Here is an 11,973-nt window from a genome sequence, read left to right on the forward strand (position 1 = left end):
TGAAGGAAAACTTACTGACCTTTATAAAGCATCCACACTGCAGACTCCTTTCCTGAAATAAATGTCTTCTTACAGAAAGGGTCAGCATATCAATTATCCTATATTTTTGTTTGTTAAATAACATATAACTTGTTTATCTGTTTATTAAACTTAGATTATGTAGTGTATTCACTGTATTAGTTCCTGTGAATTTGCTGTTACTATAGAATGAAAGGTGCTGTTGTCAAAAATTAATCAACACCTTCTCACCAATCAGATTCAAGAATTCAGCCATGCTGTGGTATAATGATGTACAGTATATTACATGCCAACAATCTGTATGTTTTCTGGTGTTGTAGTCTATTGCAGGCTGTGTTGTTTATGATCTGTGCGGGGCTGTATTTCAAGGGAATGCAGGCGTATCTTGCCTTTCTGGTGCTCAGCTTGGTTCTGTGCTGGGTTAATCTGCTCTCCTTCTCCAGAGGAACTCGACATATGGGCATCTACAGAATCATGATTCAGAGGGTGACTGATATTTTTCTTTGCTGAAGTGAACATTCCTTTAACTTTAAAAGTTAACTTTTAAAACACTGCTCAACTCAGTCTTGATGAAATCATTTCTTAGGGAAGAGTTTACAGCAGAGCCACTTTTATCCTATAACTCAAATGCCACACAAATGTTGGTTGGTACAGATTCAAAATGCAAACTTTAAAATTTTAGATTAGATTACATTAGATTAGATTAGATAAAACTTTACTGATCCCTTTGGGAGGGTTCCCTCAGGGAAATTAAGATTCCAGCAGCATCATTACAGATAAGCAGAGAAAATGAATAGAGAAAACTTCTAGATAAATTAAAATAAATTATTTACATATACAAATATAAAAGGGCAGCACGGTGGTGTAGTGGTTAGCGCTGTCGCCTCACAGCAAGAAGGTCCGGGTTCGAGCCCCGTGGCCGGCGAGGTCCTTTCTGTGCGGAGTTTGCATGTTCTCCCCATGTCTGCGTGGGTTTCCTCCGGGTGCTCCGGTTTCCCCCACAGTCCAAAGACATGCAGGTTAGGTTAACTGGTGACTCTAAATTGACCGTAGGTGTGAATGTGAGTGTGAATGGTTGTCTGTGTCTATGTGTCAGCCCTGTGATGACCTGGCGACTTGGGTGTACCCCGCCTTTCGCCTGTAGTCAGCTGGGATAGGCTCCAGCTTGCCTGCGACCCTGTAGAACAGGATAAAGTGGCAAGAGATAATGAGATGAGATGAGACAAATATAAAAAGAATAAGATATGGGGAAGGGGGGAAGGAGGGAGGAAAAAAAAGGGGGGCGGCAGGAGAGATATTGCACATTATATTGCACATTGTCCGGTATTGCTTATTGTTAGGCTAGGCTACTGCTCCTTCCCATCCTCTGTCCTCCTGTTACACCCCCCCCCCCCCCCCCCCCCCCCCCCCCCCCCCCCCCCCCAGAGAGGAGTTGTAAAACTTTAAATGTGGTTACTTACAGTTAGGCTATTTTTGGTCCAATATACACTTGTCCAGCAAGTTGCGAGTTGGCATAGTGGTTAGCGTGTCCGCCTCTCAACTGGGAGATTGTGAGTTCTACCAACAACCATCATAAAATGGTACATACTGCCATCTGATGAAGCACAACTGCAATACAGATATGTGTAGGGAACCACACTCTTGTGGTTACCAGAGGACCAGCACCCCCAGTGTAACCCTAGATATGTATTAGGCAAGAGGCCAAGGGCTATAGAAACAGAGATCGGCGCTGCCTGATGTGCCTTAAAGGCCTGGTTAGTACTTGGATGGGAGACTGCCCGGGAATACCAGGTGCTGGCACGAGAAGGGCTTTGACTTTTTTACATACTTGCCATGTGTTTTAACGAACCTAAAAGCAAATATATTTTGAGGGAATCTTGCACTAAACTCTCAGAAATAAAGTAAATCATTTCCTTGTTGCTGAGGTGGTACCATCAAGGGTATATCTTTTGTCTATTTATTACCTCCACCAAACTTTGTTGAAGAAGGTTATGTTTTTGCCTCCATTTGTTTGTTTGCCTGTTCCCAATTTGAATGGAATTTGATGAAATTTTGAGGAAAGGTGAGGCATGGGCCAAGGAACAATTGATTAGATCTTGATGCAAATCTGGATATGTATGCAGAGCCAGGATTTTTTGTCTTTTCCCAACATAACTCAAAAAGTAGTGTACTGAGCCTGATGAAATTTGGTGTACAGCTTTAGAATTATCCTAAGTTCAAGTGATTTGATTGTGAAGTTGATATGTGGCTTGGTGGAGGTATGCACTTTCCCATGTGCCCTCCTAGTTATGTATGTTTTGCTTGGTTTTAAAGTTTTAAAGGCACATCAATGGTCATTAAGGTCCAATTATGTATTATACTGGCATTTCCAAGTGCTGTAAACTACATAGATATACCCTTGATGGTACCATCCAAGCAACAAGGAAATGTACATTTTGGTACCTCTGCTTCTGAGTGTACCTTCATGGAGACAGACATATGGACACACATGATCCGGACTCACAGAACTATAAATCAGCCCTGATTTGTTCATGGTCTGAAAAAAAAAATGTGCACTGCCTCCAAGTGATGCATATCTACTAGTACAAGGTGTTTCCATCTTTCATGATTGAGTTTATGAGGTTAGACTTGCATATTCTGATTCCTCCCATTCTGCTTACTAGATATTCCTTCATGACATCTTACACTTCCTCTTTGTCTACACTGTCTTCATCATTGGATTTTCAGCAGGTACCATTTACTAAATCATCATTCTCTGCTCCACAAAGGTAAGCCACTAAAGTACTTAATTTTTTTCTGTGCTCCCTGAACAGCTCTGGTGACTCTACTCAAAAATTCTAATCCCAAGACAAATAGATCTTTCTTCCTAAGTGATGATAATTCCATCTCATTCACCATTATGGAACTGTTTAAGATCACTATAGGCATGGGCGGACCGGAGTTCATAGAGAGCGATGAGTATAAAGAAGTATTTTATGTGCTGCTCATATCCTATATTGTGCTCACATACATTCTGCTCCTAAACATGTTGATTGCTCTCATGAGCAAGACTGTGGACAACACGTATGAGAAGAGCGCCAGCATCTGGAAACTACAGGTATACATATAGTGCCTGAGGACTCTTTTTCCATACATGTATGTGCAACCTCATATTTGTACTTGAAGGAAACAGGAAATCTCATGTCAAAATACTATATGAAGTTTGAGAACAATTTGATTATTTTTAAAATAATGATTTTATTAATTTTGTCATATTTCTAAAAAACTGTATGGGTACCATTATTTTTATGAACACTGCCAGGCATGATGGAGATTACTTATAGCTCAAAGTAGAATGAGGAATGGATGTTTATCATTTCACTCTGTAGTGAATAAATTTGAATGTGGTTCCGAATGTGAATATGGTTTAGATATTGGTGAAAATACGTCATGTTTCTGTATAACCGTAAATGTTCTGGTTGTTTGTTTTCCCAGCGTGCCATTACCACCTTGGATCTGGAGAGATTTGCATGCTGTCTGAAGATGAATTTGCGCTCAGGAGTGAGGAAGAATCTAGGCAAAAAGAAGGAGGACTGGCGCTGGTGTCTCAGGTTAAAGGAAAAATTTTGATAGCCATTGACTGGAAAGTAAAAGGGAGACATGGTGTACCACAGATATACCCTGTCCACACTAGGGATTTTGTACCGATATGATACTACTTTCATACCGCAACACCTGTCCACACTAGCAACTACAGACCCTTTTCAGTCATGTGACCTTCGTAAATGCGACCGCCATTTTGGACATGTAGTGGACTTCGGCTCAAATCGGTTTGAATGCGAGGAAGACGACAAACAAAAAACATAAAAGAAAAAGGAGCGAGATGCAGAAAACACCTTCACTATCCAGCGACGTAGGGCATTTACAGGGCGAGCAGAGGGAGAGGTATTTGCAAAAATTGAGGTCAGCAGGCTTAGAGAACGACATTTACCTGCTTCCACCAGGATTGTTCACTGACGTACGGAAGTACACGAAGCCCTCGTCTTTACCTGACTTCAGCCCACATGATCTGTATACCTATGTCATTAAAAACCCATCGCCATACACAGGTATTGATCTGAAAGCGTATAAGAGTTTGGATGCCTACAAATATTTTGTGTCAGGCTGGGTCACATGCCTACATCAGTGGGTCATCCCTGGAGCTGGTGGTCGCCATCTTATTACAGCTAAGGTTTGTTCACATTTTCATTTAATGTCGGTCCTCAGGATAAACAAAATGTTATTAAATGTCATTGAAATAACTTCTTCTTAGTCTGTTGAGACATGGCCCGTTATAAATTTGCTGTTACCAGGCAATGACCAAGAACTGTATTATTAGGGTCGGTGTCTGTGTTGTAGCAGTGTACTAGCAGCTAGCTGTTAGTAGCTAACGTCAACAACATAGTAGCTAGTATGTTACTGTAGCAATGTTTACGTTCAGTCATTTGGATGACTGTTAAAACGTTACACTCGTGGATCGGTGAGCGCTATGCGAGTACACACTGAAAAAAGTGAAACAAAGCTGTTGTTCATTTAATGTATTTGTTTTCATTCTACAGAAGAACAAAGAGGTTACAATGGGTTATTTTAACCTATTTGGTTACACACTCGCCGCCACAGAATGTTAACAGCAATGTAATGCCTTTTCTGGCTAATTTTATTCGTCTTACCTCCAACAAAGTGGTCACTACACAAGCGTTGGTATGCCGAGGGCTGCCAATCTTTCCTGTTAATGGCCGCTATCCATCTTCTCCGTCGGTCAGCATCTGTCGGGATCCGATAAAATGATAAACCTTGCCTTATTTGTTGATGGTTACTACATCCAGGTGCACAACAATATAGTGGCATGATGGAAGTCTTGCTGAAAGTAAAAACTTTCTTTGCTGCCGTTCCTCAATGTTGGCTGTGGTAAACTACTGGTAGTACATGTCCAAAATGGCGGCCGCGTTTGTCGTGACGTCACATGGGAAGGGTCCATACCGGTACTGTAGTGGTATAACTGTATCGGTACGAAACCCACAAATGTATGGGTTTCGTACCGGTACAGTATCGGTACTGTAGCGCTTCGCTGTAGTGTGGACAGATGAAGCAGCTCTGTATCGATACAAATATAATGCGCAAAGTCACACACCTCAATCGATGTCTTCACTGAATAAAATAGTGAAGAACGGAGATTCGTTTTCTTTGTTTCTTTCTCAACTGCCTTGCACATTTTATACGATTCGACTGAATAAATGACCACCAGAAATACAGACTGTACACTGACAACAAAAAGCACACGTTGTTTCATCCGCCATATTCTCGGAAGGAAGTTACTCGGTAACCACGGAAACATTTCACACACGCGCATTTCAACTACCGTGAAAGAAAACCGCAAACATTTCTCGCTAGTGTGGACAGATGCACTAAACTGTACCGGTATACTTTGTATCGATACAGTTATACCACTATTGTACCGGTATATATGTGAACACAGCAATATTCAAACTGTTGAATTGCAGGGGGTGGGGTGGAGGAGTGAAAAAGTCAATATTTAAAGGACTGTTTCTGGCCTACCGTACCTACCTTCATACGTTTTGCATAGAAGCTTAGTATTTTAATGGCAGAGCACAAAAACATACCAAAAGATCAGTCTTCTTTTGACCATCACACCAATATTTAGACCTTCCCAAAACTGGTGCCACAAAGTTGGAAGCACGGAGTTGTACAAGATGTATTTGCATGCTGTATCATTACAATTTCCTTTCACTTGGAACTCAGGGGCCTAAACCTGTTCCAGTATAACAATGTAAATTGTTACATGTAAGACCATATTAAAATATATTCTCACTTCTAATTTCAGTCAAAAACAATTACTTTTAGATACTTTATTGTGGACTCTTTTTAAATCGATTGAAGTATAATTCTGATTCCGGACTTCCACTTTTAATTAAGTTTTTGAGTCAATTTCATTTGTGTATTGTTTACAAGTCAACAGATGGTGGGCCATAATTGTTGCATTTGTCCCTGTGCTTTCTGCAGAGTGGAAGAAGTCAACTGGAAAAAATGGAACCGTAACCTGGGCAGTATCAGAGAGGATCCTGGAGAATTCAAGAAAGTATCTTACAGAGGTATTCATCAAAAAGACACTTTTTCACTTCTAATGTGTGGTGCAAGCATATGTGGTGGCACAGCTGAAATAGCAATTTGTATATTAGCTAGTGCTGTCAAGCGATTAAAATATTTAATCGCGATTAATGCCGTGACTGTCATAGTTAACTCGCGATTAATCGCAATTTAATCGCACATTTTTGTCACATGAAAAACCATTGTAATTCTCTTATCAGCATAAAAAAGTGAATGGGCTTGCTTTGTACCAGTTTTTTTTTTTTATTGCAGAGCATAACACGTCTTGTCACAGCCACTGACATCCATAACTTCCATATTAGATGAGAAAACCAAGGGATGAAAAATAAAGTGCATATCACTGTGAAAATAAAAAAAATGTTTTATTTTACTCTTCATTAGTTTCTTTTGAAGAGAAGTATTTGCCATAAAAGAAGAAAAAAACAGATAACAAAAAGAAAAACATTCATCATACGTTCAAAAACGTTCATCATAGTGTGGCACTGTATTATCTAATTCTCACTGCTTATAACTCTACACCTACCCGGTGGAGATGAGCTGGGAAACTGAAGACTGAAGGAACAGTATTGAAAAGTATTTTTCCAGTCTCACCTGTGAAAGGTAATCCCATGTGATCTCGTTTGGACGGTAAACCTGTTGGTACAGTTAAACGCAGCACATGAATAAGGCATCTTTATTCTCGGCTACTGTCTAGACGCTATACCAGAGACGGGTGAAGAATCTCCACTTTGCCACATCCAATATGGCGGCGAGGATGTTTATATGTCTATGCCTTTCTCCATCACTCACACGTACTCTTATTGAAGCAGCGCGCGACAAGCCTCAACAGGAACTACGGGTGACTCGCAGGGCCAAATTAGAATTTGCGTTAACGGCACTATTTTTTTTAATCGCGTTAAATTGAGATCGCGTTAACGCGTTATTATCGCGTTAACTTTGACAGCACTAATATTAACATATTTAAATCTTAGTCTTTATACATGTGTAAGTAATGTGTCGATGCATATGATGTGTATCACTCTCTTCAGAGCCCAGCAAGAACAATGGCTTTCAATGGAGGTCCAAACGGAATAAAGTCCAGGCAGGGCAAGAGACCCAACCCCTGGCCTCCAGCCCAGTGTAATGGAGCTGGAAAAAATATATTTGAGCACTGATCCAAGCTGTAATTTATCTTGTGCACATATCCAGTTGGGTTTTAAACTGTTTATGCAATTATGAAATAATGGAGGCTTTAGGAAACTATAATGTGAGAGTACTTAAAGTTCATCCTCCTGAGACTCTGCCTATTCGTTTATTTCCTCTGTAGTGGATATTTTGTTTTGCATCTCTGCTTTTGCTTTCCAGTTTTTCAGGGTAGAATGTTAACAATTCCCTCTTCCTGTCTGTACAACATTCCAAAATGCACATTTTATAGAAACCAAAAGTAATTTGTGTAACATTATTTGCTTATTATTAACATGTTATGAAGTGTGTAATACGGTCTGAGAGCAGTTTAATTGTGTAAGGACAATAACACACAACAGACCATGCTACTATCTGAAAACAATGCAGTGATGGATTGTGAGGTATTGAACAGTGGTTAAGGCTCTGGGTTATTCAACAGAAGGTCAGGGTTCAAGTTCCAGCACTGTTAAGCTGCCACTGTTGGGCCCTTGAGCAAGGCGCTTAACCCTCTCTACTCCAGGGACATCATATCATGGCTCTGACCCCCATGGATATGTGAAGAAAAGAAATTTGCTGTAATGTATATGTGACAAAGGCTTCTTTTTTTCTTCTTAATAAAGATGCAAGTATGTACAAACTTGAGGAAGAGGAATATTTTTTTTTTTTTTGAAGTTTCATTCATTTGCTTACAGGTACATAACTATTATCTCTTCAAGGTTCAATGCTCAACTACCCACATGCCCAAAAGCCCTTTCTCAAAACATCTTACCCAGGCTTTTAACCCAATTTTAGTGCTCTCTTTGGCCATGGCAAACACATTCCTGGACACAATATACAGTCTGTCCAGTCAGGAGTTTTTCATTACATTAAATTACATGACTTTTAGCAGACACGCTTATCCAGAGCAACATACAAGAAATGCAAAAAGTCAGGTCATAGAAGTGCTGAACTTCTAGACAAGAAAGTTCTAGTGCTGACTGAACAAGTGACAAAATAACACTGAGTGTAATATTTTGTTGAAGTATCAATGCTCAGCAAACAGCCAAGGAAAACAATTCAACCATACAAATGAGCTGACAAAGTTCAGCTAAATAGAGAAAAATAAAACTCCAACAGGGCGGCATGGTGGTGTAGTGGTTAGCACTGTCACCTCATAGCAAGAAGGTCCTGGGTTCAAGCCCAGCAGCCAATGAGGGCCTTTCTGTGTGGAGTTTGCATGTTCTCCCTGTGTCTGCATGGGTTTCCTCTGGGTGCTCTGGTTTCTCCCACATCCAAAGACATACAGGTTAGGCTAATTGGTGGCTCTAAATTGACCGTAGGTGTGAATGTGAGTATGAATGGTTGTTTGTCTCTATGTATCAGCCCTGTGATGACCTGGCGATTTGTCCAGGGTGTACTCCACCTCTCACCCATAGTCAGCTGGGATAGGCTCCAGCTTGCCTGCGACCTTGTACAGGATAAGCGGCTACAGATAATGGATGGATGAAAAACTCCAACAGCTAACCCCAGGCTCAACAGTACACAGCCTGAGTTGGTCAAGACTGATATGTGGTTACATGGTGGGCAGGGAAGAAGGGGAATGGTGCAGACTGAAGAGGTGAGTCTTCAGTCTGCACTTGAAAGTGGACAGGCAGATGGTATTTCTGACCTCAATGGGAAGGTCCTTCCACCAACGGGGAACCAGGACAGGCAGGAGTGGAAAGGAGGAGGGGCCAGACGACCAGTAGTAGTGGAGCATAGGGATCTGACTGGCATGTAGGGGCGGATCAGTCTCTGGAGGTATGTTGGCCCTAGCCCCTTAACAGCCCAGTAAGCTAGCACCAATGTCTTAAATTTGATGCAAGCTGTGACAGGTAGCCAGTGCAGGGCAGTAAGCACAGGGGTAACATGGGAGGAATGAGGGAAGTTGTAGACCAGGTGGGTTGCAGCATTCTGGAAGAGCTGCAGTGGTCTGATGGCAGATGCTGGAAGGCCAGCAAGGAGAGAGTTGCAGTAGTCCAAGCAGGGGAGGATCAACTTGGACCAGAAGCTGAGTAGAGTAGGTGGTGAGGAAGGGGAAAATCCTTTGGATGTTGTAGAGGAGAAATCTACATGGTCATGTCACTGCAGCAATGTTCGCTGAGGAGGAGAGTCTGCTGTTGAACACCACCCTGAGGTTCTTTGCACTGGGTGAAGGTGACATAGAGATGTCTCCCAGGGAGATGATAATGTCCAGGGCTGGAAAGGATGGAGCAGGAACGTAGGTCACCTCTGTCTTGCCTGGGCTGAGCTTCAGGTGATGGTTGTCCATCCAGCTCTGGATGTCACACAGGCAAGCAGAGATGCAAGCAGAGAACTGTGTGTCAGAAGGAGTAAAAGAGAGAAACAAGTGAGTGCCATCAGCATAGTGGTGGTAGGATAGACCATGAGCAGAGATAATCGGGCTGAGAGACTGGGTGTAGAAGGAGAAGAGAAGCGGACCAAGGACTGAACGTTGAGGGACACCAGTGGTAAATGGACGTGGTGCTGATATGGTACCAGACCAGGTAACCTGGAAAGAGTGACCAGAAAGGTAGGATTTGAACCAGTCTAGGGCTGTCCTGCAGATCCCCAGAGCTGATAGGGATGACATGAGGATGGAGTGATCAACAGTGTCAGCTTCAGCAGAAAGGTCTAGGAGAATCAGGACAGAGGAGAGGGAGGCCACATGTGCTGCATGAAGTGCTTCACTGGTGGAGAGAAGTGCAGTCTCGGTTGAGTGTCCGGCTCAGAAACCAGACTGGTGAGGATGCAGGAGGTTGTTCCGAGAGAGAAAAGAGGAGACTTGGTTAGCAACAGCACATTCCAGCATCTTTGATAGGAAGGGGAGAAGAGAAATGGTAGTTCTGGATGACAGAGAAGTCTAGGATGGGTTTTTCAGCAGAGGGATGATGTGGGCCCATTTGAAGCTGGAGGGAAAGTATCTGGAGGACAAGGAGGAGATGACAAGGGAGGTGGGAGGATATCAGGAGTGATAGTCTGAAGGAGAGATGAGGAGATAGGGTCAAGGACACAGGTGGTGGGATGGTGAGATGTTTTTGAAATCTGTTTATTATTAGACTTAAATTATGTGGAGCATCTGCCATACAAGGCCCTGTGTGGGAGCTGTTACTATAGAAACACTAATGTATTGGAACGAGTGCAAATATACAGTGGGGCAAAAAAAGTATTTAGTCAGTCACCAATTGTGCAAGTTCTCCCACTTAAAAAGATGAGAGAGGCCTGTAATTTTCATCATAGGTATACCTCAACTATGAGAGACAAAATGAGAAAAAAAATCCAGAAAATCGCATTGTCTGATTTTTAAAGAATTTATTTGCAAATTATGGTGGAAAATAAGTATTTGGTCAATAACAAAAGTTCATCTCAATACTTTGTTATATACCCTTTGTTGGCAATGACAGAGGTCAAACATTTTCTGTAAGTCTTCACAAGGTTTTCACACACTGACTACGTTTACATGCACATCCAAATCGAGCTGCTGTCGGTAATCGAGCTGAAGGTCCCAGCAGGGTGCCAGAGAAATCCAATCCTACATGCACACGATGAAATCGAGCTATTGTGTGAGGTGCATTGTGCACCCGAGCCACAGGTGGCGCTACACGCCCCATCGTGTTGGTACACTTCCGGTTGTCGTCATGAAGAAGAGCTATTCAAGAGTATAAACAAAGTTATCAGCAGTGTTGCCAGATACTGCTGACGTTTTCCAGCCCAAAACATGTTCAAATCCGCCAAAATGCACTTAAAACCGCCCAATCTGGCAACACTGGCAGTTCCGTGTTCAAGCTGTTAGGCTTGCTCTAACAGACTGTATGGCTACAAACTGTCCTGTGCAGACCACTGTTTTGTAAGACAACTTATTTTGCACAACTGTATATTTTTCTAAAGTCCATTTTTTGCTTACAAAAAATTTTTTTTTGCTTACAATTTAACTTATGTCTTAATAAACACACAAAAAGTTCAATTGTTTTGCTTTTATTGACATTCTTCAGATGTTGGACATATATATATATATACATACACACACACACACACACAAATACAATGACTTGTTTATGTACACAATTCACAGCTATGCAACAGCTGTACAGATGTATTTGGTGATACAGTAAGTGAGCTAAATTTTAACAGTGCAAACAATGCCACAAAAAGAAAAGATTCATGCTGTTGTCATGATTCGTTGTCATGCCGACCAAGGCTGTTGTGTTTCCCGCTTGTGGTCTCGTCACTCGTCACTTCCGGAAGGGGCAGTGCTGAAGTAAGTAGCTCGAATACGTAGCTCGATAGGGTATACATGCACTAAGTAGCTCGGCAGAAATCGCATAATCTAGGTCGTGTAGCTCGATTCCGAGAAATCAAGTTCGGTTCAATTTCAGCCGAATTAAGGTGTATACATGGCATTTTGAACTTCGATTTCAGTCGAGCAACGGCAGAAATTCGATTCTCTCTATGTGCATGTAAACGCACTGACTGTTGCTGGTATTTTGGCCCATTCCTCCATGCAGATCTCCTCTAGAGCAGTGATGTTTTGGGGCTGTCGCTGGGCAACACGGACTTTCAACTCCCTCCAAAGATTTTCTATGGGGTTGAGATCTGGAGACTGGCTAGGCCACTCCAGGACCTTGAAAT

At 42.0% G+C, this 11,973-nt stretch overlaps 1 protein-coding gene across 2 annotated transcripts in view; it reads left to right on the plus strand.

The window, feature by feature from the left end:
* The window catches only part of LOC132875849 (transient receptor potential cation channel subfamily V member 1-like), a 28,352-nt gene extending 20,389 nt beyond the window's left edge, over positions 1–7,963 (plus strand). For both annotated transcript variants that reach the window (XM_060912960.1, XM_060912961.1), the window contains 6 exons: positions 339–504; positions 2,682–2,748; positions 2,832–3,115; positions 3,493–3,608; positions 6,058–6,146; positions 7,191–7,963. In XM_060912960.1, the coding sequence (XP_060768943.1) occupies positions 339–504; positions 2,682–2,748; positions 2,832–3,115; positions 3,493–3,608; positions 6,058–6,146; positions 7,191–7,285 (817 nt within the window). In that variant the 3' untranslated portion in view covers positions 7,286–7,963. The remainder of the gene's footprint in view (positions 1–338; positions 505–2,681; positions 2,749–2,831; positions 3,116–3,492; positions 3,609–6,057; positions 6,147–7,190) is intronic.
* The last annotated feature ends 4,010 nt before the right edge of the window (positions 7,964–11,973 follow it).

The sequence above is a fragment of the Neoarius graeffei genome, chromosome 28 (genome assembly GCF_027579695.1).
Source record: "Neoarius graeffei isolate fNeoGra1 chromosome 28, fNeoGra1.pri, whole genome shotgun sequence".
In the NCBI taxonomy this organism is placed as follows: Eukaryota; Metazoa; Chordata; class Actinopteri; order Siluriformes; family Ariidae; genus Neoarius; species Neoarius graeffei.